This window comes from Meleagris gallopavo, chromosome 21 (genome assembly GCF_000146605.3).
Source record: "Meleagris gallopavo isolate NT-WF06-2002-E0010 breed Aviagen turkey brand Nicholas breeding stock chromosome 21, Turkey_5.1, whole genome shotgun sequence".
Taxonomy (NCBI): Eukaryota; Metazoa; Chordata; class Aves; order Galliformes; family Phasianidae; genus Meleagris; species Meleagris gallopavo.
In genome coordinates this window covers 6,362,272-6,389,106 of record NC_015031.2, presented here as the reverse complement: position 1 = coordinate 6,389,106, position 26,835 = coordinate 6,362,272, and the positions used below count along the sequence as shown (strand labels likewise).

General features: G+C 41.1%; 2 protein-coding genes across 13 annotated transcripts in view; one reads left to right on the top strand and one right to left on the bottom strand.

The window, feature by feature from the left end:
• The window catches only part of NOS2 (nitric oxide synthase 2), a 33,707-nt gene extending 23,094 nt beyond the window's left edge, over positions 1-10,613 (top strand). For 5 of the 6 annotated variants that reach the window (XM_003211871.4, XM_010721982.3, XM_010721981.3 and 2 more), the window contains 16 exons: positions 157-351; positions 733-815; positions 1,134-1,278; positions 1,530-1,634; positions 2,084-2,133; positions 2,228-2,402; positions 2,923-3,055; positions 3,472-3,550; positions 4,450-4,628; positions 5,257-5,420; positions 6,233-6,443; positions 6,736-6,823; positions 7,431-7,552; positions 8,172-8,320; positions 9,022-9,216; positions 9,770-10,613. In XM_003211871.4, the coding sequence (XP_003211919.2) occupies positions 157-351; positions 733-815; positions 1,134-1,278; positions 1,530-1,634; positions 2,084-2,133; positions 2,228-2,402; positions 2,923-3,055; positions 3,472-3,550; positions 4,450-4,628; positions 5,257-5,420; positions 6,233-6,443; positions 6,736-6,823; positions 7,431-7,552; positions 8,172-8,320; positions 9,022-9,216; positions 9,770-9,835 (2,139 nt within the window). In that variant the 3' untranslated portion in view covers positions 9,836-10,613. 6 annotated transcript variants of the gene reach the window in all.
• A 3,105-nt stretch (positions 10,614-13,718) lies between these two features.
• The window catches only part of KSR1 (kinase suppressor of ras 1), a 48,138-nt gene continuing 35,021 nt past the window's right edge, over positions 13,719-26,835 (bottom strand). For 5 of the 7 annotated variants that reach the window (XM_010721977.3, XM_031556443.1, XM_010721972.3 and 2 more), the window contains 9 exons: positions 26,062-26,116; positions 25,359-25,404; positions 24,530-24,909; positions 23,779-23,875; positions 22,933-23,066; positions 22,372-22,503; positions 21,949-22,084; positions 21,487-21,620; positions 13,719-17,013 (listed from right to left, as the gene is read on the bottom strand). In XM_010721977.3, coding sequence (XP_010720279.1) covers positions 16,935-17,013; positions 21,487-21,620; positions 21,949-22,084; positions 22,372-22,503; positions 22,933-23,066; positions 23,779-23,875; positions 24,530-24,909; positions 25,359-25,404; positions 26,062-26,116 — 1,193 coding nt within the window. In that variant the 3' untranslated portion in view covers positions 13,719-16,934. The other 2 variants (XM_010721974.2, XM_010721973.2) reach the window with 2 other exon arrangements.

Below are 26,835 nucleotides of genomic sequence, written 5' to 3'. Positions count from 1 at the left end.
AGTCAAAGGTCCACCTACATCTTCATTTTGTAGTTGTTAGTAGTAGGTATTTCCCAACACTGTATAAATTCCTTGGAATATTAAGCAAGCAAAAGGATTACTTTAACTATGGAATGGACTTTTTAATATATATTTCTCTTTTTGCAATTATTCTAGAAACAAAATGTTACTATCATGGATCATCACTCAGCTGCTGAGTCCTTCATGAAATACATGCAGAATGAGTACCGTGTGCGAGGAGGCTGCCCAGCTGACTGGGTGTGGATTGTACCTCCTATGTCAGGGAGCATAACTCCTGTGTTCCACCAGGAGATGTTGAACTATGTCCTCACTCCCTTCTTTTACTACCAGGTACACGTCAAAAAAATAAAGATTCTAGCAGACAACTTCAGCAGTGCAGATGATAATGTGAGATACAGAAGAGTCTGAATGAAAAGCTCCTATTCCTCATACTGCTCTTAGTCTTGGTACATACAAATCAAAGTTTGCTGGATAAATTCATGAAAGAGCAAGCAATTTCTCTTCTACTGTGCGAGGAGATAAGTTTAGTTCTGTTGAATCCCTAGGCTATAAATATAATGCAATTTAGTGCTGTAGAGACTGGTCAGTATTTGTACAGGCAGCAAATCATAGATGTTGATACTGTCAAATCTGTCCCTTTCAACTGTACGCAAATTGTATATTTGTTGTTTTGCATTTCTTATCTGAAACGCAGTTTTTTTTTAATTGAAGGTGGATGCATGGAAAACACACATCTGGCATGATGAGACCCGTAGGCCAAAGAAAAGAGAAATAAAGTTGAGCGTTTTGGCCAAGTAAGTTGTTCAAATAAACATCATGATTTTGTTGAAATATTCTATTTTTCTGGTGCTTCTCTTACACATGTTTTTGATAATTATTACAGTAGGGATGACCTGGTCTGTTTGAATTATAGACTTGCATGTATACGCTTAGGTAATGCTCATATCTAATGTTCTTATTCAGAGCTTTCTATATTGTATTGCTTCTTAACAATCTTCCAGGGAATACCCATGCTCAAAATGAGCCTTATCTAGCAAACTGCTTGTGCATCAGTCTGAATTTCTACACAGCTATATTCAAAATGATACACGATGTGCTTTTTTTTTTCTCAGGGCTGTACTCTTTGCGTCATTGCTCCTGCGAAAAACAATGGCAGCCAGGTCCAAGGTGACTGTGATCTATGCAACAGAGACTGGGAAATCAGAAACATTAGCCAACAATCTGTGCAGTTTGTTCAGCTGTGCCTTCAACACTAAGGTAAGGAAATATAGGTCACTTAAACTAAACGGAAGATGAAGTTTGCCTAGTTTTATCAGTTTCTGTGAGATTTTTCATTCTCTAAGCCTGTGTTTTGTACGTCTGCTAAATCTAAGTTAGACCTTAGATTTTGACTTCTTTTGTATAGAATAATGCCTTGTAAGATTGGTCAACAGTCATCTGACAACAAAGAGATCTAATACGAGTTCTTATGTCTCCTAGCAGTTTCTCATGAGTTTTATATCTTCCAGATTCTGTGCATGGATGATTACAACATCAGTGACTTGGAAAAAGAAACACTTCTTTTAGTGGTTACCAGCACTTTTGGAAATGGAGATTCTCCAAATAATGGAAAGGTACTGTTTGCCTCAGAAGCAACTCAGCTCAGAGAATGCTGAGATGAGCACTTCAGAGTTCTCTCTGAACCAGTTATGGACCTGAGGGAACAGCATGAAGCTGCTTCAGGGGAAGTTAAGACTGAGAAATAGGAGAGGGTTTCTTACTAAGAGTATAATTGGGCACTGGACCAGGCTACTTAGGGAAGTGGCCATGGCACCAAGATGCTGCAGTTCAAGATGTATTTAGGCAACACTCTCAGATGTATGGTTTAATTTTTAAGTAATCTTTTGTGGAGCCAGGAATTGGATTGGATTATTCTTTTGGGTCCCTTTCATCTCAGGGTATTCTGTGTTTCGAAGTCAGTCTTTCATTTCTATGTATGTAAGTAAGGTGTAGATCAGAGTCTCACTTCTCTTTTAAATGAAAGAGTATTTTTCTAACATTAAATGTTTGAATTTTTATACAGACATTAAAGAACGCCTTGCTCACCATGAAATTGCTGAGAAAAAAAATTAGGTAAAAATAATTTGTTATTTTGTTTACTTAAGATGAATCCTTTTATATTTCATTCACCATAACATAGTAGTCTTATTTGTATCTTCTTCTGCAGATATGCTGTGTTTGGCTTGGGGTCCACCATGTATCCTGAGTTCTGTGCCTTTGCTCATGCCATTGACCAAAAACTGTCCCAGCTGGGGGCTTTGCAGCTCACTCCAGTGGGTGAAGGAGATGAACTCAATGGTCAAGAAGAAGCCTTTCGCACGTGGGCGGTCATTGCATTCAAGGTGACTACATAAATATCTAGCTTATATATTAGTTAATTCATTCATTTCAATTATTTTGGTCTTCCAAAGCCCAGAAGAAACATCCCAGAAAAATAGAGAATAATGAAGGAAAGCAGAGATGGATTGTTATCTGAATTTTGAACTTCCCTTTCATCTGCTGCTTATCTAAATGGAAGGGGAAATGAGATCCCTTTTCTGTAATTTGTTAGTATTCACATAAAGTTCCACAAAAACTTTTGGATAATGAGATGCCCAGATGCCCAGTATAAGTAAGGACAATAGCATCAGATCTCTTAATTTTGCTAAGTAGATCTTTTTTTTTTTTTTAGCTAGATTGATGTAGAAGTGAAAACTTGATGAAATCCTATAGCATTACTGAATTCAACAAATTCAATAAATAACAGCAGTCAGTGAAACTGAAATCTCCCCATAAATATAGCACCAGCAGATGAACAACAAACATATGACAACACTGAGTATTTATTTTCCATGAATAGTCATAATTACTACTTTTTTCTAGACTGCCTGTGACATTTTTGATATCCGTGGGAAAAACAGTATTCAGTTACCTGAGATATACACATCAGATGACAGCTGGAATCCTAAGAAATATAGGATAGTACATGACTCTCAAACCATGGACTTGACTAAAGGTATCTGTTCTGACTTTCTGCTTCCTCTATCAATTTTACTTCATTTACTTTACGTCTGGATTGGAAAGGTTGTCTGATGTTGGTAACAGTCATACTACAGCTGGATGGTAGAATTCCTGTAATGAAACAGTGGTCAAAGAAAAAAAGATATCATTTTACACTGAATAAGTCATTACATCTTCCAGCACAAAAACATCAGAATACCAGAGCTGATATATGTTTTGATAATCCCAGAAGAATTAGAGTTGAGATACTTTTAGTCAGAGAAGCTGTGCATAAGGGACATGTGGCTGACGAGAAGTCCATGGTGTTTTAGAGCAGGTGTGGTTCAGTTCTTTTCTCTGTATTCTTGGAAGATTTATTAAACAAACCTAATGACAGAATTTTTCATTAGTCATGTCCTCTTTTCTCAACAGCACTGGCAGACATTCATGCAAAGGATATAATTCCCATGAAGCTGAAATTCAGACAGAATCTTCAGAGTTTCAAATCCAGGTATGATTCCTCATTTCTTTGAATATTGCAGTACATTTTATTAAAATCTTAAACAATTAAAATGTTTAGTTGTATACATCTCTTCCCTATGTTACTGAGAAATATATTCAAATTTTGTACCATCCTTTGTAGAAGTAAATCATGATCACCAGACCACAACAATAGTTAAGGACTTTGCTTCTGTGTAGATAGTAGCTGATTTCCCAGTGGAGTCTCTGGCAGCAGAGGGAACTAAATAACTTGATGAATATGGCCCTTTGATATCTACTAATTGTGGAAGCTCAGGTGTAAGGTCCCTCTCCTTTGCTTGATCTGCTACATGCCAGACAAATATTGACTTTATTTAGGAAAAACCAAATTGCCTCTTAATAGAGGGAAAAAAAAAGTTGAGGGTGGAAAGAGATACAGTACAAGAAGCTGCTATGGGTTGTACTACAAAGCAAGCTGAGACAAGACAACATAAAAATACAAAAAGATAATAAGTGCACTGGCATCTGTCTTAGAAATAGCATCCATGAATGCCTCTTCAGCATCCTTCAGGAAGTCTCTTTCATCCCTGTTCTAAATGCAGACGTCTTACAGGATGTACTCTGAGCTGCTGTAATGTGTGAGCTATTCAGACTTCAGTAGATCTGCACTTCCTGCCATTGGCTGACTGCAGGCATACTGGACAGATCAGGCAGCACTTCAGTATCTTATTTGTTTTCATAGAAGTCCTTCACATGTCCATACTGTTTTTGTTTAAGTCTCCATGAATTACTAAGCTGATCTGATAATTTGATAATGAACAGTAAGTCCTTGCCAACTGTCACTTCACATTTATGTCTTTTCTATGTAATTTAAGGGAATTTCTGTCAACGTAATCATGATCTAAATGATCTCTTTTTTTCTATATCTAGTCGTGTTACCATTCTAGTTAAGCTTTCCTGTGAGTCTAATCAGGAAGTGCACTACCTGCCTGGAGAACATATTGGGATTTTCCCAGGCAACCAGCCAGAATTAGTCCACAGCCTCATTGCACGTGTTAAGGATGCCCCTCCAGCTGATCAGACTATCAGACTTGAAACCTGTTCTGAAGGTAAGTTGGTTCCCTTCACATTTGATAACAGAGGATATTTGATGGGTTTTCGTAAAATTCATGAGAATTTTTATAGGCTGAATTTGATTATATTATCCTCCTTTTAAGTTTCACTAGGATTTTGCTGATGCTTTTAGGTATTCCTCTAATTCTAGATTCTGTTTTTATGTACTAAGACAGTTCATGGTAACTTCAACAGTGTTGTCCAATATTTTGGGCCGACACTATTTCTGATTCAGTTCCTAAATTGGCTATTGACTGCAGTGAAATTAGTCTACAGTTTCCTTATCATTGTTACATATCAATGTCTTAAAATAGATTTACATGTCATGACCATTTTTTTTACATCTTAGTAGCTGCAGTCTGTGAAATCATGGGACTCTTAACACACAGAAAGATGATTTCTGTCATTCTTTTTGCTTAAAACATAGTGCTTTATTACAGTGTGGTTCTCTGCATCAGATTCTCTACTCGCAAAAAGCTTGAAAGCTCACATTTTCCTGTGGTCCAGATCTTTATGCAACCTAATCAGAAGCCATATTTTAAAAGACACTGAGTTTTGTAAAGCACTACAGTTGTTAAATGCCTTGGGAATTGCCACATGATCTTCTACTTCCCTTGTTTCCAGGTGGCTATTGGGCAAATGAGAAAAAGATTCCAGCTTGCACACTCTCCCAGGCTTTGACATATTTACTTGATATCACTACTCCACCCTCCCAACAATTTCTAAAAAAACTCTCCCAGCTGGTAACAGCGGAAGGAGACAAACAGAGGCTGGAAGTTTTATGTCATGTAAGTATAGGCTGAAGTTACACTAAACGTGCTACATAATGGATCATTTGGTGCCCTTCTAAAGCAGAAGTTTTAGAAATGCTTGTAGTGATGGTGTTTGATTTCCATTCCTCTGTTACATATTCTGTGAGCGTGTTAAACCAACCACAGTGAGAGAAAGAAAGAGTGATCTTATGGTTTAACTTATGCGTGGGAATTGAGAGTTTTCTTCAGATCTGGTATTTCCTGTATGGTTATGGGTGGATCATTTTGCCTGCCTGTTTCTCTTGCCTGCCCTGGTGGTTTCTGATGAGATACCATTAAAAAGTCTCAGCATTTGCAGAGAGAGAGAGGTTGCAGAGGAGCTGCTAGGTATTTTTGTTGTGGAATTTGATACCAATAAAGTAGAAGCAATGTCAATTCAAGTAACCAAAGACTCATAGCTGTGGTAACTGCTTTGTTCTGCTGGGATCAGCAAGCACTCAGTAAGTGCTCAACCAGACCCGAGCCTACGCAGTTTTCTAGATATCCCATAGCCAGGGGGCTGAAAAACAGCTTCTACTTCAATTTCTATATCCACTCTGAGAGAACGTATATGTGAGAAAAATTATAGTGGATATTTCTGTTTCCAAAAATCAAACTAATTTTCAGGAAACCCTAATAGATTTCCTGATAGGGATGGTTTTGAGAATTCTCTGCTGATTTGCAGTTTATTGCATATTTAATTGAATATAAAGTAGGAGTCTTATTTTAAAAGTTACTTTTCAAACATCCTTGCTTTCCTGAACTCAGCATGGCCTGGTAACATTGTGATGGTGGCTTTTGGCTTTTAGAGCACAGAAGAATACAATAAATGGAAGTTTTATAACAGCCCAAACATCCTGGAGGTCCTGGAAGAGTTTCCTTCTGCTGAAGTCTCAACAGCTTTCTTACTGACTCAGCTGCCACTTCTGAAACCCAGATACTACTCTGTCAGTTCCTCCTGTGACATGACACCCAGAGAGATTCATCTGACGGTTGCTGTGGTAAACTACAGGACAAGAGGTAATGAATTGTGTTTTTTAAATTTCTTTCTCAATTAAATGATATTTAGTCTGTGTTGTGGTAGCAGAAAGTTTGTGTTGTGATACGTGCAGAATAGGACATAGCAGTACAGATACTCATACTGTATCAGGATTTGTTAAAATAGTGCATCATTGGTATGTCCTTGTTTTATAAATGATTACTAGATCATTTATATCCTTGTTTATAAGCATAATGTTAAGTAAAAACTATGTCTTTTAAAAAACAAACAGCTTTTGAATGCTTACAAATAATTTTCCTTTCCTCTGATTAGATGGACAAGGGCCATTGCACCATGGAGTCTGCAGCACGTGGCTGAACAAAATAGCTCTCAATGAAACAGTCCCTTGCTTTGTGCGCAGGTGAGCGGATGCCATAGGAAGAAGCCAAGGAAAATCATGGAACAAGAATCACTAGGCAAATACTTGCTGTGTAGTTCAGTGAAGTTTCTTTCCCTAGATGTCTCCTGAAGTTAATTCCCATTAAATTTTCAGGAAACTAATGGAAATTTTATTGGATTCTAATGAAGGAAATTGTTCAATGCTTTTAGAAGTCCATTAGAGACGTTTTCTTAGTTCCTCCCAAGTGTTAACACCATACGTACTGTGGTGCAGATGGGTTGGAGAAAACGAGGGGGCAAAGGGTTAGAGGTGATCACGTACTGTTTTCTAACATGTATTTCAGCCGTACCTTGTGACCTTGGGTAAGGGCTGAAGCCAATTGTTGTTTCTACAAAATCACTGATGGTTACTCTCCTAAATCACTGGGCACTTATCAATGTTTATTTTGTAAAAAACTAGAGAATCTGATTCTTCAGTCCTTCAAGATACATTTATCCTCTCATACAAAACATAATAAGAGAAGAATCAAGGCAGCACAGATGATCACTAGGTATCATTCTGTCAGCTTTCTAGGAATGCTTTTATTCTGAGTTTTACTTTACCTAATTAACATATGTTTGCATGTTAGTGCTGATGGATTCCAGCTCCCAAAGGAGCCAGCCAAGCCGTGCATTCTTATTGGCCCAGGAACAGGAATTGCTCCATTCAGAAGTTTCTGGCAGCAGCGTCTCTATGACTTGGAAAAGAAAGGTACTTACAGGGACTGCCACTTGGGGGAGGCCAAAACTCAGCCAGCCAGAAGACATCCATAGTCCTCCAAAAAAAATCTCTTCAGGTGGAGGTTTTGTTTGGAGAACTACAGAACTGGTGGAGACTTCTAAACTTTAGCTAATTACCTATGTAGAGATTTGTCATCGCAAGACTGAATCAAACATTAAACATTAGCCAATAATTCCATCCCACACAAGACCATTCTGATGGTCTTAAGGTATTTGGTCACCTAGAGGGAGTAGCCTATGTGCATTAGTACTACATGTTCTGCACCTGCTCAGCTCTCACAAAGGGGCCATAATGCAGAGAGGAAATGCTGAGGCCTGTCTCTATCATCCTGCTTGGAAAATGTGCTTCAGTAGGTGATTCCACATAGTACTTTGAAGTATCAGGCAGATTCAGTCCTAATGCAGACTTAAAATCAGGAGCTGTCACTCATGCACATATACTCCTCAGAGTTTTAGCAAGAAAGTCTAATTAGAACCAGTGGTTACATTGCCCAACTAAGTTGATATGACAGGGCTCTCTCTGGGGGCAGTGGTATGAGATAGTAGGCCTTACTAGGCAAGCCAAAATAACTGTCTGATATTGCTTTCAGGGATCAAAGCTGGTGACATGATATTACTGTTTGGCTGCCGGCAGCCAGATATGGATCATATCTACAAAGAAGAAGTTGAAGAAATGAAGAGAAAAGGAGTTCTGAAAGAAGTTTTTACAGCTTACTCCAGGTTACCTGGTCAACCTAAAGTAAGGCTGGTTCTTTTGTTCTTTAAGAGCTGGCCCCTTTAGGAAGAGTCCCTCAAGTTAATGTTTGGGCTCTGTTTAACAATTTTATTGAAAAACAGAACAAAGCAAAACAAAACTGTTAGCATCAGTGCATTGTGAACGAGTGACAAAAGGCCCCATTCCTCCAAAGCAAAGGAGCCTCTCACTGTTCACTTCTGAATGAGCAGCATATATGTACATATGTATTTTAAGTCCTCACTGCCTTATTGATAGGTGTAGTAGACATACAATTAAACCTTTGAGTGCAAAACGTCCTTTGAAATTAGAAGCTGGAACACTTTTGGAAGCGTTACATTTTGCAGGATATAAGTAGCCTGTGAGTTGGAAATGAGTTGGCTCCATCATTTGTCACCATTTCAGTACCCTTTTTAGCTGTCTTGCCTCTCTAGCAAGTCAGGAATCTTTGGCAGTGGTAATTGGTTCTAAATAAAAGTCTCTTAGCATACTCTGGTTTAATCAAGGACAAGCCCAGCCTTCCAATCTGGGGATTGTAGAGAGAGCATTTAAGACGTTTTTCCTCTCCTTTGCTGTTGTGCAACAAATGGAATAGTTAGGATGTATTGAACCTTCCTGTGTAGGTCCACACTGAATTTGGAAAGGCCAATAGACAAAGTAGCATGAAAGAGATCTTTTCTAATGATTTTTTTTTTTCTGTTTCTAAGGTCTATGTTCAAGATATTCTTCAAAATGAGTTGGAAACCAAAGTGTGTAATATCTTGCATAAAGAGGAAGGGCATCTGTATGTCTGTGGAGATGTACGCATGGCCAGAGATGTTGCTCAGACTTTGAAGAGGATGCTTGTAAAAAACCTGGACCACACAGAGAAGCAGGCAGAAGAGTATTTCTTCCAGCTAAAGGTATTGTGTGATGTAGAAGGCATTCTTTCCATTCAGACAGTGCTCCAACACAGGTTTCAGAGTCACACTCCAGATCTTACAGGCTGCAATTAGTTTCTTTTCAGCAGCATGCTAAAGAAAAGTGCTTAACTGATCAGCTTAGACTACCTGCCATGGTCTAAAATGCATGGTTGCTGTTTGGTTAGGTTGTATAAATGTCATGTCATGCTCCTCTCTTACATACTACCGTTTTGCCCACTGTCCCTCTTTTGATCCTGGGCATTAGCTTTGTGATGTCTCCAGAGCATCAAAAGTTTGACACTTTTTTGTACCAAAATAGGAATGTGAGTTTAAGAAAGTAATGGGGCAGTCACTGAAAGCACAGTGTCTGAGTATGGCTGGCTTTGTAGGACTGTTCTGTCAGCAGAACTTGTCTGGAGCTTGTGTGTCTGTAATTTGGTTCCTTTATTGGCAGCAAGAAAGTCCACCATCACAGAATTAGTCATATGAATGCTACTTAAATGTCACAGAAAGATTCATCTCTTGGATTTTTGTTGTTTGTTTTCTTCTTCAGAGCCAAAAGCGATACCACGAAGATATATTTGGGGCTGTGTTCCCACATGAAGTTAAAAGAACATAAGAGATTTGCAACCATGGGCATGAACCAACAGACTGTACATGATATTTGCACATTTGTTGTTGTTTTCAAAAATCAAGGGATCGAATCCTCTTCTTTATTCGTGCTAAATGCTGCACATCTAATGGTAGGATTTGACTTCTAAGCCTTAGCCTTAAATAAGAAAAATATGAAATTTAACTTTTGTTGTTCTCAGACTTCTTTTAATAGATTAATGTAATATTGAAGATGCCAATTATTTTTTAATTCTATCAGGGTTAGTATAGGTCTGTCATCTTTTGTAGATACAAAACATATAAAACCTAGTCACCAGGAAAATTCAGAGAGTTTTTTCTGCTATTAGTGACTTTTTTTTAGCTTTTTGCTATTGTGGGAAGTGATTTATTGTTGTTTGTTTGTTTGTTTGTTTTAATTGACTATTTATCTGTTTGAATTTATTTATATTATTGTTTTACTGTGCGTATTATCTTCAAAGTTGTGGCACTTGGAAATGTCCAGTGATTTGTTGTATCTGAAGGAACTCTTGCAAATGTGATAAAATACAATGGCTTATGAGTGGAAATACCTGCTGCATACATTCAGATGTATACATGTGAGGAGGTAGCAGTTTGATTTCTGCTCTATGTAGTTCAGGTACTCCAACCTGAATTTTTGTTGTTACAGAGCCTATAGTAATGAGGTTCAGAAAATTCAAAAGCACTTTGTACATCTGATTTCTATGCTCTGACTTTACTTGATTTGTTTGTAATAAAAAATACCTTTATTATTAAGACAAACATATTGGTGTGGTTTAAATGTACTTCTGTGTCCTATTATCTTCAGCCTAAAAAAGTGCAGGTGGGTAGGTAGATGTAGGGGAAGTGCTAGAACACAGCCTGAGCTGATGATTGAGGACCTGGTGAAGGGGTGGCAGGGATGGCTGTCCAGGAAGACAGGTGCAAGCAATTTTCTGAGCTTCCCATCTGACCAGAAGGGGTCCGCCTCCCCCTGGGTTCATTTAGAGCAAGCCTTCGATGGGAGGATGTTTCCTGGGTGAAGGCTGCTTCATGAGGAGGTGTGTTTTATAGCCAGAAGACCCTCTTAACGAGTTGGGTGAGTCAACTTCTTTGTGTGTGTGATTATTGGTATTCCTAATGGTGCTTTGCTTGGTGTCACAAAGAACTCATCAGAAGCAGTTTCTCTGCTTCCAAGGGCTGATGCGAGGTGTTCTCCAACCTGCACTCCCTCCTTAAGCCAAGAGCCCATCTCTGTGAGTTACACAGCCCGCCTAAGATGAGTTATACAGTCTTGTTACTGTTGGAGAGGTGTGAATCTTGCCTTGTGGATTGTGAACTAAGGAGTGCAAAATAGCAATTGGAACAGTGTTATGTTTTGAGTTTGGTTCCTGTCCCTTGCAGTTCTGTTACAACTTCTTTTTCTAAAATCAGCAGGAATTTATGATGACATTAAAAAGCTGAAGGTGAGATTTTTTTCTGTCATCCTTTGTCTCCAGGAGCTGGAATCCAGTGAAGGATTTGACACTCAAAAGTCAACAGTGTCATGTATATGCAGTGTGTTCCACGTGTACTTCAGGACAGCTTTAAACATAAGATGAGAAATGCAGCGTAGTTGAAAGGCTGTGGGCAGTGATGGTGAGAACAGGAAGCGTCGGGCAGATACAGAGAGAGGACAGAGGAGGTTCATAGCAAGCATGTGAGTGTTATTTCATGCTTTAACAAATTCTTTGCTTCTGAAGTTTTGAGGTGTGATGGGTGTAGAACGAGGTAACTTCCATCTCCATTTAGAAAGTTCTCAGTAAGCCCAGGACTCGCTGAGCTCTGGACTTCAAATAAGTCCAACATAGATAGGCAGCAGAAGTAAGTTCTATATTTTAAAGCATTAGCGTGTGCCTTGCACTTTCAGGACGTGTATTACAGCACATTTAGCATGTGTTTAACAAAATAGATATATTTTCTTGCCAAGAGTGCTGGTGAAGTGGTCCCCTCTGGCTTTAGGGTTTAAAATGCAATTGAGTGTTAAATCACAGCTGTCTGGAGCTCTGAGTGGTCTGTGTGCTTGAGTTTGTCTTCACTAAGATGGGAATACTTGTTGACTGAGGAAAGACGGAGGGAGGGAAGCTTCTGTCGCTTTTCAGAGAAAAGAGATTCTTGGACTATTCCCTGATGAAAGACAAATGCTTTAAAACTAAAAAGAACTTCAAAATCTTAACTAAGATATAAACAAATGTAATTGTAACAAAAATCACAAGTCATATACTGTGTTGCACAAATCCTAGGTTAGGATGTACTCTGAGGCTTTCAGCAGAGGCAGGTGATGATGCAAATGCCTCTGTGCTGGGTTTGCTGCTCTTTGGGAAAAGGCATTGCCTCGGGTTGGTGGGGGCTGTGCTGCAGGGCTGGGATGTAATACAGCCAGTCAACAGTGAGCTTCCCTTTGCAGCTGGTGAGATGTAACCTTCATGCTTGAGGTTTCGGGTTGTTGGTGTTGTTTTTTTTTTTTGCATTTAAATAAGTGACCTCGACCTTCAAGTTTAATTGATAATTACATTCATTATTTCTTTTTCTTTATGAAAAGCAAAAAAAGCTCGACTTATCTGAAGGCTTTTACTGTTTGTGTATGAAAGATCTAGATAAGATGGATGAAATGTAAAGCTGTGCTTTAAAGTGCACTGTCCTTTTCTCTGCAGGGCAGTACAAGGCTGTTGTTATTTTTGGAGTAAAGCTGTTTGGCTGCAGCACAGCGACCCTGGGGTTAACGGATTAATTAACACTGCCGTGTAGTGCTGCTGGAGCTGGGGCTCACCCAGGGGAAGGACAGTGGGCTTGGGGCAGGAGGCAGCTCCCTCTTCTGTGGCAGTGCGTGGCTGCAGGTGGGCGGCCTTCTTGCAGCTGTTGGTGTCTGATCAGTGCAGGCTGAGTCCCGTGGTGCTTTGGGTGTGAGGGGTTCCTGCTGCTTCCCGGCAGCACAGGGGGATGAATTCCTCCAGAAACAGTGTGGGGTGGCCTATGTGGTGAGCTGGGAGCTAAGAAGGAGAAGAGCTTTCAGCAAGATAATGTTAAGATCCCTTTTACTGAAGCTCGTTGTGTGGTACCGTAACTGAATGACCAGATCCACCAAGAGCTCTGCTCAGAGCTCAGCCCTGCTGTGCCCCCTTGGCTTTGCTGAGCTGCTCTGAAGTGCTGAAGTGGCCCAGCCTTGCTTCCCGCGTAGTCTAATGGTCTGAGAAAAGTCAGTGTTGGAGTTCCTGGAGCCAGGTAACTTGGCTCGTTGTAGCAGGTGGGAAAGCTTTCAGGTGCGTGCTGAGCAGCTGCAGTGATGTTGGGGCTGTGAGGAGGTGGTGGGACCTGGAATCGGGCAGTGGGACGGGGAGCTGCTGAGAGGGCACTGTGTTCTCACTGCCATCGTGGTGCTGTTTGATGCCATTTGTGGTGAGAATTCCAGTGATTATAGCAAAAAGGAACTTGAACAGCATCTCATTCTATCTATTAAACAAGTTGAAGAAAGTTTGCCAGCTGTCCTGCAGCCGAAGGGCTTTTGCATTTGACTTGTAAGAAGAAACAAAATGATCCTTGTCTGCAGGAAAGGTGCGCAGTAAGAATATCAGCTGGGCAGGTGTCAGCGATGGCTCAAAGCAAACCTGCCACAACTTGAGCCAGTGTAGGGAAAGGGGCTGATGGGTGTGATGTAGTGCTTGTTTCTGAGCCCTTGCTATCACAAACAAGGCTCCAAAAACAATTTTTATTCCTCCCTGGCTGGGCTTTGCAGGACTACGATAACTGAGGAAAAAAAAAAGAAGAAAAAGAATGAGCTGCTTGTGCTTTAGTTTGGCTACAAGTGTGTATGTGGGGGGGTGGGAGGGGGGAAGAGAGAGAAGATCAAACCACAATTCTGTAACACTTGCTTTATTCAGAGCAAAGATTTATTTGCTGAAAAGATTCCTATGTATCCAGGATTTTATTAGCATAATGTGCACTTGTTTTTTCCTTGCTGGTTGCATAAACTAATACAACAACAGTTGTTAATACTAACAATTTTTAATTTAATAGCAATTCTGGAAGACACTCTGATAGAAAATATTTTAAAAAAATTTTACTGTACAAAGTTTACAACACATTTGAAAAGAAAAACATGTCAATTTTCACCATATTACAGACTCCATTTACATTCACTATTGACGTGTGGCTATTGTAGCAGCATTGTACAGCCAGCTTCACATTTACACCTCTACAACAGGACAGGCTTACTGTGCCTCACACCAGCACACGAGGAGACACATGGCCATAAAGCAGTGTGAGCCAATGCCTGCTGCTCAGCTGTGACAGAGAGATGGAAGAGCCTGACTTCATTCACAGCTGTACAGCTGCACAGGTTCTGTGTGACTTCCATGTGCCTCACACAGCTGACTGCAACACATTACCCAGACAGTAAGTGGCCCTGCTCTCTGGTACGCTGGGTTTTGCTTTTAAGAGCCATTTATGGGAGTTAAACACAAAACCAAGGAAGACTGAGACTGAACCTCAAACTTCATGATTTAAAGGCAAGTTTTGAAACCCCTCCTGCAGTGCTCAGGGGTCAGCCCCATCTGCTTTCAGCACACTGCAAAGTGCAGCACAGAGGGACAGGCAGCCCTGCTGACACAGGTGAAGCTGCCTTGCTGGCAAGCAGGGCCAGCACAGCATTCTGCCTGGAAACAGCCAGGGTTTGAATGTCACATGAGGGCAGTCACACAGGGAGAATAACATTTTTTGGTTTTTAATTTTATTTTGTTGTAAGCTGGATAGTCTGTGTGTCCAACCAGCCATCTGTAGGAAAAGACTGAGAAGGCCGTGCTTTCTCAGCATTGTTCTTGCATGTTGCCACAGCAGCATTCCTGCTGACAGCCAGGTGAGCAATCACTCTTTCCCACTCTGAAAGCTCTGGGTTTCCCAAGTGAGACAGGAATAGCAGAGCATGCTGTGGTTTAGCAGAGGGGCTGCTCAGACCCGATGGCTGTGAAGCAATGTGTGCATCCAGCAGCAGCTTCTGCTCTCCCTAAGGCAAGGTATACTGCTGCTCGTGGGTTCATAACCTTAACGTTGCTATGAAGCACATTTCTCCTGGCTTTGTGCTACATTGTCAGTACTGAAGTGGTACTTGTTGGAAAACAACCTCTGTTTAAACCTGTGACAATGTTATTGTGAGAGAGCGAACAGTAGCAAGGCTTGAAGAGAAAGCAGGTGGTGGCTAAAAGGGCAGCGTGTGCTGAGGGGCCTGTTTGCTTTTCTGAGGTGGTAAGAGGGAGGTCAAAAGAACCATGTCTCCATGCTTGGCTACCACCAAACCAATTTTGTTTTATATTTGAGGCACATTTAAAATCACCATAGCACAGTGAAGGAGTAGCAGGAGTGAAGCCCTCTGCTCAAAAGAACTTTTTTTTTTTCCCTCCACTTGATTTTCTCCAAGTCAGCTGCCTGTAACCAAACTGAGTGCCTGTCACTTCATGCGCCTTGTGGAGGACTTCACAGCTCTTCCCTCTGTGATCTACATTATAAAGCCTTGTAATGTGGCAAGAGATAGAAAAGAGGCATGTAATGTACTAGTGTGACTGGAGAAATGGAATTTGGTGACTTTCCGGGAGTCCTAATGAACTACCTTAAAAATGAAGCAGTGTAAGGACAGAAGGGCTCTTTAATGTCCACTGCATAGTTCGAGTTGTCCTGCTGCCCTGGCTGATGGGTGAAGGCAGAGGAATAAGAATGGGAGGTGTGATGGAACATTTAATGCAGCCTGCAATTCATTTGCAAGTGAGATAATGCATCTGTTACCTTAAACGCAGCAATCAGCTGTGTCCTTTATCAGTCTGTATTACACATTGTAGCGTCTGGATTTCTTTTGATTTTTGGGGGCTGGGTTTTTTCTTGGTCTTAAACTTAACCTTTGAAACAGGTCTAAGCTGTTGGATTGACTCAGGTTCTCTGGAACAAAATGTAACTTTCCCAGCTGCAAGGGTTTTGTTGTTCTTAGTTTTCCTCAGAACTGCTTAGTCCTAAATTTCTGAAATTCTTGCAGACTTATCTGACTGTCCAGAGGAGCGTGTGTGCGCTCAGGGGAGAGAAATGACTTTGAGTCTCTTAACAAGCTCTGTGTATCAGAACAGTATGTTACACATTGTTTAGGGATGGCTTTTTCCCTTGATTTTCTTCCCTCCCTGGAGCTCTATCTAGTAAAATATGTTCTTCTACAAAGGAGATTGCCATCAGGGCAGCAAGGGGTGAGGTCTGGCAGTGCTGCTGGTTCGGGGGACCAAACGGGTTGTGCCTGAAGCTTCCCAGGAGCAGCGTGGTGCCCAGGAGCTCGCCTCCAGGGGCAGCCCGCTGGGGTGGTGCCTGAGCAGGGCTGAAAGTGGATGGACCCAGAGGTCCACTGCCACCTCAACCAACCCGACGTTCTGTGGCATGGCAATTCAGCTTTTCTTGTGAGTTCTGTGTTGAAGTGCTCAGTTCTGTGTTTCAAATGAGATAACAGTATGTTTGACAGCAAACTCTCCTGCAAGAAGCAGATTTTTACTGCTTTAACTTAATTCAAGATAACCCAGAGCTTGGACCAACCCTGCAGAAACAAACCAGAGTGATCACAAACTGAATTATCAGTTTGGATAAATCACAATGCAATAGATAAATTTGACCTTAACGAGAGAAAAACAATTTAAAACTCCCATCTCCTTCTATGAGATACATAACCATTCTGAAACAAAGCGGTTCCACTTGTCTTAGGGAAAAATGCACTGAAGGCAGAAGATCATTCCTAGTTATACCACAGATGCAAAAAGGAACTAGAAAAAGGTTGGTTTCTCTTTGTGCTAGTGGAATGGTTGTAGTTAAATTGATTCACTGTTTATTCTGTTTAAAAAAATATAGTTCACGCAAAAGTATCATGTAAACATTCTTTAAATAACTGCTGGTGCTCAGGCAGAATTCACACTTTGCCAACAACAAAGGACTGTTAATTGATGGTCGTGTGGCTTTCAGCTGTGGCTGCACCAGTTTCATAGCTTGGAAGATTCAGTGAAGATTTCTTTGTGTGTAAGCAGGTAGACATTATCACAAGACAACCACACACCATGCTATATCTTTTGATTACTTGGTTCCAGGATTCCCAAGCCAAATCTCTCGAAACGCAGGACAACTTTGCTACTGTTAATGCTGAAAAGAGTGGGGAAGGAAAGGAGAAGGGAGAGGAAAAGAATTATTTATTGTTGTTTTTTGTTGTTTTTTTCCTCCCCTACACAGCTACAGTCATATAAAAGAAAACGGGTTGGGTTCTGCTCTCATGCAGTGTGAGATCACCCAGCAGTGTTTAAAAATTAAGCAGCAAACATTTGAATTTATTTATGCAAACCTCATTAGCGAAAGCATCTGGCTCAAATTGGCAAAACAGGAGGCTTTTATAAGTACCTAACCTAAGGTGGGAAGAAGACTGACATACATTTGGTTTCCCTGAAATAGAAATGGAGAAAATAATTACTTATTTAAGGGGAAGGGGCATTCTGACAAGGTACATCAATTGCTTCAAAAAACACATCTGCTCCTCTTTATATTCTAGAGCAAATGAATAAAGATATCTTTTCTTTCACCCTTAATCTGTTAGCAGAGCTAGAACTGTTTTCACTTCAAAATGCCTTCCTCCACGTACGCGTGAGGTGGCAGCAGGGCAGGGAGCATGAGGGCTTCCAGCAGAGCCTTTCCAGTGCAGTGTGCAGGCATCTGATTTTGAGAGAATGACATGTAGGTGTATTTGTCCTCACTGAACACAGTAAAAACCTCCCTGGTTCCTGCTGCATATCCACCTCTATCCCTGTCCTCTCCCCAGTGAAACAAATTTTTTTCAAAAAAGGGATGAAAAAAGACCTTTTACAAAAAGGCACACGTTTGCAGTGCTGCCTACAGTTCTGCAAAGTTCCTACTGCAAAGTCAGGCATTTTGTTGAACCAGAGATGTAAACAAAAGCAAATCACGGAACTCAAAACACTGGATTTGCAAGGGAAGGAGAATGAGGAACTGAAGGGCTTCCCTACTTTCCTCCTCTTCTGCACAGTGCTGTTGCTGATCCAGTTTTGGATGCAGCTGGTGGTGGTGCATTCGCAGGGACTGAGGGACTGCAATCTGCCCTGAGCACAGTGAGGACTGTCCTCCTTTCAGAGCAGAAACTGCACCTGCTGTGTTCACCCTGACAGAGCTGACCCTTGGCTCAGTGCAGGGCTGGATCCGGCTCTACAGCAGAACCAACCCACTCTGGCCTTTAAGTCGCGTTGTTTGCAATGCAAGTGAAGTATTCAGTTGTTGGCTGTGCCTGTGGAAAATGGACCTGTTATCTTGAGTCAAAAGCCATAGCCCAGCAGTAAGGATGACAGCCACCACCTCAGACAGCAGCTAGGAAACTTCCCCTGTCTGCCTCCTGAGGCTTGCAGGCCACAAATGCCAGTGTCAGCCAAACCCCAGCCTGTTGCTGCCCACAGCCAGTCAGGGCAGAGCACCAGCTGCCTGCCGGGAGGAGGTGCAGTCTGCTGCCATGACTCAGAAGTGAAAGGTGCTGCGTTGTTAGACAGTAACTTCTTGCAGGCAGGAGTTGTTATTCAAGCCAACAGCCCACGCCAAGCAGAAAAAGGCAGAAAAAGGAGAATTCGGATAAAATGCTGATTATGTCCGTGGGTTAATTTCGTGGTTTGTTTTCATTTTTTTGAATGGAAGGTGATTGTCCAAGTTGCTGGTTAGGATACAACACAGGGAAGCATGCAAGGTGGAACCCATTATTGCACCAGTAGTTACAACCTACAAAGAAATATGGGAGGGAGGGGAAAAAGACACCATGAGAGTTAGTTTTCAGTTATTTTAAAGCAAGCTCTTGAAAACTACCTACTATAAAGCTTACAGCAGAGTCAGGTGGGGGTTAGTGCAGTGTTTCTCCAAGGAGTTGTCAGAGGGAATGTGACTTCAGTAAGTTTTGCATCTGGTCGCTGATTGACACTGATATAGAGTGCTTTTTAAGTGTGACCTGAATATAATCTAGTTTGCAGGAGACAAAAACCAGCTGAGCTGCCTGCACTTTCACTTCAGTGAGCACTAATTCAGCTGTCAATGTTGATAATTAATAGCAACACTTACTTAAAGTACTTCTATTACATGCTTTGAGCAGAGAAAAAGCTTTAATGTATGCAAATTTACATGAACCACTTGCAGTAGGAGTGGAGGATCTGTCTACACAGGGAAAAAATAATTTAGGTAGCTGCTACATAAGGCACAGTTCCACAAGCTGTTCAAGAACTCCCTATGGAAACACTAACCCAAAATAATCACTTGGCAGATTACTCTGGAAATGAGCACTCTTGTGAACCGACAGCCCAAATGGAAAGCATTACTTCAAGTAATTTCCAATGTGATGTTAGGGGACAATGCAGGACCCTCTGACAGTCTGCATGGGAGCATTTAGGCAGCCTGGGCTCCCAGTCTGCTCTACAGCGTCTAACTAGGTGGACTGAAAGATACCAAATTGGCTGAGAGAGTCGATGATCCAACACAAGTAGATCTGGTGGTATGGAAAAATGAGGGCATGAAAGTGTTGATGCAGAGCCATCATGCTGGAGGGCTTTACAGCAAAGGGCTTCTGTAGGAAAGAAAAAACTTTAACAAAGGACCCTGCCACATCATGTAAATCCCCTGACAAAAGAACTGTTGTCCATAAAACAATTTGATCTCCATGGTCCTCCTCTGAGACAAAAGATGATTTGTTTAAAAATATTGGGGTTATTTTTCAAATCCAAGAATCAGAGACCCTCACTGATCATCACACTCTGCAGCTTATCACACTGGACCAGATTCTAACCTGCCTTTCGTACCGACATCCTTCTCAGTCTCTAAGCACAGCAGAACTTGCTCTCTCACTCCCAATGTGCGGAAGAGACAGATTTAAATTTACAATGCTTTAGGCCTGAAGAGGAAAAAGAGCTGTTTCTCAATTTATGAATGATGGAACTTTTAGCTCAAGTTCTGTTGGTTTCTCTTTAGATACCTATATAGAAAAAAAAAACTTAAAAAAAAAATCAAGACAACTGAAATCCCCAGACTGATGATGTAACTGATCTGCTGGAGTAAGGAGGGAGCAGGGCTCAGAAAGACTCCTTACCTCCCACCTACAGTCACACCCCAGCGCATAGCAGAAACTGATATGCAAAGAACTGCCACATCTAAGGATCTCCCTGTTTTTCATTGTACCTTTCTAAAATGAGTGCTGTGATATGAATATATCTAACACATGGAAAAAATAGTAGACAATTCTACTTATTGATGAGTGGATAGTAAGCATTCAACTTTTGCTGGTAATAGTTTTCTTTTGTATAAAAGGTGAGGCCATCTTTTAATGTTGTTAGACACTATAACAAGAAACAAGGTGAAATCTGCAACCAAAACCCCCAAATAAAGCACACACACCAAGGCACAAAATGCCAAGACAGTCACCATACAAGTAAACAGAAGCATTTGTTTAGTGATAAGAATGTATGACAGGAAGATCATGAAGGGTTATGGTAAGGAAGGGGTAGATTAAACATCAAAAAGGGAAAGAAATAGAAAATACTAGAGGGTCAGCTGAAGAAAAATATACACCAAAGAAAGATGTGGCGATGGGCACGGTTCACAAGTGTCTGATCTCCCCCTGACTTTGAGGCAAGTGAAACTGGGATCCCTTATTGTCTGAGTGATGGGTTATTCACGACATTGGAGACAAAAGGTTTTAGTCCTATGGACCTAGTCCTTTATGCAAATCTATTCTGACCTGGATTTAGTTCTAAATTCTGGTCTCATCTATCATAACAGATGCCACAGGGGACTCTCCCAGTTCTGGCAGTTTACAGATGCTTGATCTTGTGATAGTTTTCTTTCCCAGTTTCAACACGGATCCTAAATTGGAAAGTATCATGATCTGGCTAGGATTTGTGCTGCTACTTCTCATCTTTCCTTGATCCAAATCTTGACATGATTCCAGCTTATTCAGTCCAAAAGTAACAACTTGTTCCTAGCTGTCAGTTTACTGCTTTTGCCAAGCAATTTAGAGATTCTGGATTTTAGCGTGTTTTTTTTTCCTCCAGAGGTCAACTATATTGAGTAAAGTGCTCCAATCCTTTATCTGTCTATGCAAACTGGGCTGTCTTCCATACAGAGGAGGAGGGGTTTGCATTTTTTCCCACTTTGTGCTCCTTGAGGAAGGTTGCTACGTTAAGGCTCTTCCATAAATTGATGATTCAGTTTAAAAGGGAAGTGGCAGCATGTTCTTTGGTGGTTCCCTTCCTCATTCAGTACCAGCCATTAAAAGGAAAACTCTAATCACTTTCAGGTCAGTGTGGGCACTTTCCAATAACGTTAGTAGATACTCTCAGAAACCTGAACAAAGCTGGATAAATGATCTACAGAAGGAGGGAAATGAATATGTTGAAGTAGGAAATTAACTGTCTGAAGTGCACGCACATTTAATTGCCTAATTTCCTAGCAACTAGAAAAGCAGAACAGCACATTGTTACTCTGCTATTAAAAGTATGACAGACCCCAGGAAGGCAAAATTAAGCACAGGAATAGTCGGTTAGCAAATTCTGAGCAGCATAAGTGTTAACAACCACAAGTACTCACTCAGCAGACTTCCAGAAGTGCCCTGGGTGTGAGAGCCGACGATTCAGTTTTGGCAGTTTTTCAAGCATATCCATGAGGACAGTGAAGCTAGGTCTCTCACTGAGATCAAATGACCAGCATGCTGAGAGAATTTCCTGCAAAGGACAGTTAAGGCTCATTATTTCCACTTAGTTCGTATGTCAGCTGTGCAAACTGATTGACTGAGCAGTGTGACTTGAGACAGCCCAGCAAGAGCTACTTTTTAAGCAGTTGCTTTGGACATTCTTAGAATCAGTGTCCTGTGTACCAGTGGATGTCACGTCTGTCTGACAGTAATGGGGAGAGGCTGGTACCTCATTCCAATCTGTTCTTTCTCCTGCTCTTTATCTTTAGAATTATATAAGAGTAAAATAAGCAGCACCTCTTCTCCAGCAACCCTGACAAACAGCTTTTTGGAAGGACTCCTGCAGCTGCTGTACCTACATTGATTTCTTTCCCCAAACTAATAGTTGCAAGGATCTGTTTCACTCCTTCACCACTTCCAATCTGCCAGATGAGTGCCTCAGCAGGCTGGTTCTTGAAGGGCCATTCTCTTGCTTGGAGCTCATACCACACAGTCCTGCAACATAAACAGACAAATGAAGCCTTTGCCTGCTCTTAAGATGCAAAACTCTGACAGAATCCCAATCTTTTCAGGAAGCTCTTAAGTGTAAATAAGGCTGCAGCAAATCCTTCCCAGCTCATTCACCCACCTTCCCCTCAAACTGTCACACCCCATCTTTCAGTAGGTGAGGGAATTGCAGCCTCGCTGAATCCTGTGTCTGACAGAAGAGTGGCAAGGCTCAGGTCTATTTCGTATCTCATTTAGAAAGTTCCTGTGATACTCTTTAGGTCTTTTTCCCTTACCCAAAGGCATAGATATCTGCAGCTTTGGAGAAAGGCAGCTTGTCTTCATCTTTCCCAGGGGCCATCTCACGAACAATTTCAGGGGCCAGGTAGCATAACCAGTCATGAGGCAGCTTCAATTCATTCTCTCTCCTGAGTTCAAAAGATTCAAAAGAAAGAAGTCATACTGAAACACAGTATTAATTAAACTAAGAGATAGCATATGGCCCATATCTGTGGCTTGCCTAATGCTGTGACTTTTCTTAAATGTTTTGGCTTTGCTAACATGTTCTTTCTAATTTTCTTGCCATATTAAAAAACACATGCCAGTGTTGGCCTGACTTTCCAGCTCATCCTTGGGCTTAAAATTGTTTTTGTTCTGTGTTATGAGACTCAATTCACAGCTGTGTGCCACTGGCAGTGTAGAAAGGCCTCTCCTTTAAAAAAAAAGTGCATTCCAAAATGTACATAGTAGAGGACCTAGGTCTCCTCTCTTGCACTGTGTAATGCATTGAAGTGTGTCCCTGTTAGATTGTTTTTTATCGCCCCAGAAGTGTGCCATGCACTGAAACTTCCACCTACCTTCCTTCCTGAACCACACCCGAAATTCCAAATAGTCCAAAGTCAGTGATCACTACTTTCCCATTGTCATAAAAAACATTCTTGGATTTCAGATCCTTGTGTACAATCCCCTTTGCGTGAAGGTAGCCCATACCCTGGAAAAAAAGTTTATATGCAGAGATGTAAATTTTGTCTGATTTACAAGCCTCCAACTGGGCATGCCTTTCTTTCTAATACATGTTTACTCTATTTACTCCAGCATAAACGCTAAGTGCGGACACAGCAGCTTCCTCCTCTGTCCAGCAGGGTTGCTGGGAGGGTACTTCTAATTGAAGCAGTCGGTGTCTGTGAACTTCACAACTTGAGTAAGTGTTTATGTGCATGAACAAGGAACAACTGACACAAGCTTGCTCAGTACATTCCTAGGACACTTCTGCCAGCAAAGAAAACAACAGCTTCAGAAATGCTCCTTCAATTGAGCAATATTGAAAACAACTATGGAAAACTGCAAATCTGGAAGATAATGTCTACTTCAGAATGCATCAACGTAGCTGTAGTTACTAATAAAAGAGAAGAGGCTGGGAAGGAAAGATGCCCTGCATGCATTTCTTCATGGTTGCCTTTTATCAAAATTCTCCCTCCCCAACCCCAGATAAGCAAAAGATCAATTTCTGTCCCTACAGGTCTTCAGCTTACTGCCCACTGAATTAGCAGTTTTCCTTCCTCCAATTTCAAGTTTTTCCCTGCTGCAGCACCCTGTGGTAAGGCTATTGAACATACAGATCCTTTCTAGCTGTGCAGCTTCTCAACATTTGCTGAGGTTCTGCCCAGAATGCAGACGTCTCTGATAGCGTGGTGTATGCTTACCTTAATGATCTCCTGTGCTATCTGCCTGGTTTTGTTAATATCCAGGGATATCTTGGGGTCCCTTACAAACGAATAAAGTGTCCTTCCTTTGCAGAAGCTATAAGAAAGAAGAATAAGAGTCCTAAAAAGTATCTTTAAAACGTTGGAGGAACATAAAAATGACCACTGGATGCTCAAATGGTACTCGTCATGTTGACAGAATCAGTCTTCTTCCCTCCGCTGAGCAATGCCATTTTCAATGATGTAAATGGCCCACACCTGCGTGGGTGTGCACAGTGTGCAGCTGTCACTACCAGTCAGTTATTGCTAAAGCATGTGCAAGCAAATGCTCTGTGTTTCCTCAGTGGCCCTGATCTCGTTACGCTCTTCTGACAAATAAGTCCAGTTTTCAAAACCTGAGCACCAGTTTCTGCTGAGACTGCTGATTACTTTATCCCATTTAAGAATTCAAAAGACTTTAAGAGATTAAAAAATAAGAATTAAATTACCAATAAATAAGCTCCCTAAGAAGAGACGCCTCTAATATCCAAACCTCCACGCAACAGAAGCTGCATTTATGTCTTCCACCTTCAGACTATAGGAATATTACATATTCATTTATAATTCACACATATATTATAAATATGCCTTAAATATTTGTTATGCAAGTATATAAATTACAAATATGTTTATAAAGATGTATTCTATATTGTTACTATGATAAATAGATAAGCATGTGTAGCACTGCTAACGGAAGTTGCTATATCCTTACCTGGTAATGATTGCTAAGTGAGGAGGGTTCATGCACGCTCCCATGAAAAGCACCACGTTCTCATGCCGGGTCTGTCTGTAATTCATCACCTCCTTTTTAAAGAGCTTGAGATGATCCTGATTGTTCCCATCTATCTCCAGCAGCCTGATGGCCACTTCCCCATGCCATTTTCCCTTGTGAACCTTTCCCCATCGTCCTTGGCCAATGGGATCCCCCAGTTCGATCTGCTCAAAGGGAATGTCCCATTCCTGCAGGTAGACGCTGGTCTGGCTGGGTTTGCGATAAATCATCCCTTGCAAGTGCGGCCTTCTGTTTGGCAAATCTTCCACTTCGTCCTCATCATCCTCAGGTTCTGATTTATTACTCTCAGGTTCTTCCACCTGTTTACAGAAAGAGAAAGGAAAAGCATGCAGAGAGTCTGTTTTGAGAGGACTTACATAGGTTGAGGTACCTGTTTGACTACAGATCTAGAGATCCCTTCACAGGACAGAGTCATCTGAGAAGGCTATGAGAAGGCATACACTCCTGGGGGAAATGGCTCAAGAACCACTTGAGAAACAACGGCAGGCAACTGAGTGAACCAAAGATTTGAGAAGCATCACCTTAGCCCAATTAGAAACAGTTACTTTTTGTTACAAGTATTTCATTGTTTCAGCCTGGCAACAGAAGCCACCCATCATGAGAGCAGATCTTTGCAGCATAGAGGCTGAGTGAAACTGAAGGCACAGCTGGTCTACACTCAGGGCTCCACAGCCACAAGCTTCTGCTGTGTTACAACATGGCCTTTGGGATTACAAAAGAGGTATAAAGGGGAAACCATTAAACCTACCTCTGCTTCATGTTTAACTCCCTCCATATCTGGTGGTTCTTTAGCACTAACAAGAGAAGACAGATTTGTAGTAAGAAATAAATAGGGTGCAGATAGTGAAAGCAGTATAGTTGATCAGATCAAAGTACAATCAGTGCTCTACTTAACAACGAGGCACTTTCTAAGATTACTTTGGCAAATAAGAGACAAAGACTTTGAAGTGATTCTCGGTGTTTAAGTGGTAGGAATTCACTGGCAGTGGTATGGCTGCATTATTACTATGTGTCCCAGTAACAGATGCTCCTATTCCCAGTACTACAGAAACACTTATGAAGTGGTCAAGCAATTCTGAGTGCTAGGTATGTAGGTTAAAAACATCAGCACACCCTACAATTCAGATCCCTTCAAAGATGTTAGCTTGCCAAGCTCTTCCATGCTGTTTCAATCGTGAAACCATCTACCTTTTATTTCATTGGACCTTCTTGATCTGGGAACATGCACACACAACCATAACTGTGTATCTGAAGGCACAGTCCCAGTTAAAAAATATTTTCAGTTTTACAAAACCAGAAATACCAGCATGACTCTTGTTGATTGAAATGATGCTGGAGAAGTTTTCAGATGGTACATTCAGCAGGCTATTGGTTTCAGTTATAACAATGCCTTCACGCTGACCTGAAGATTATCAGGTTAACACAACATAAATAAAGCAAGCAGTACTTACTTTGTGTCTGCAGTGGTTTCTGGAGGCTGTGCTATTTGTGCAGGACTGGGAATTTCTGGAAAGTATGAAAATTATTATACATATTTTGGACTTCCCTTATAGATCAGAATATTCAACATTGCAGTAACGGCTGTTTTACATGGCTTTATATCAACCAATCCCAGTTTTCTTAACATTCACTTATCTGTAACATTTTGCAATGGCTGTCCTCATCTGTGAGCTGCTCACACCCTTTTAAATGGCCTTCAGGAATCAGAAATACTTGAATCCAGATGCCCCAGTTCTGCAAGGATTAATCTTTATTGCAGGCCATGCATTCCAACCACACTTAGTAAGACCAATGTCACCAATGCACAGGAAATTCAGCATGGGCTGCAAATTCTTGCAAAATGTAGAGTACAATACTCTGTACTTGGCATCCTACATCACCAGTTCTCACTTTGGAAATAGACAAGCTGTTTCTGAGGGTTCATGAACAGCGACCAAGAAAAGATCTTGCACATATGAATAACGTTACATCATTTTTAAATCCCATAAGCAAGAACATCAATTCACAAAGGTGAACTCAGAATTCCTGAACTGACAGCGTCCATTTATTCTAAGCATATAATCCAAAAAGACAGCGTTAACAAAGGAACACAGCTGTGAGTAGAATCTCACAGAAATCTATTGCTTTATCTGTTGTATTGGATAGACTTCTTTTCAAAAGCAGAATTATCATTCTTGGGTAGCATGCAGAAATTTACAAACAGTTACTTTCTGGCAGCAGAAGGT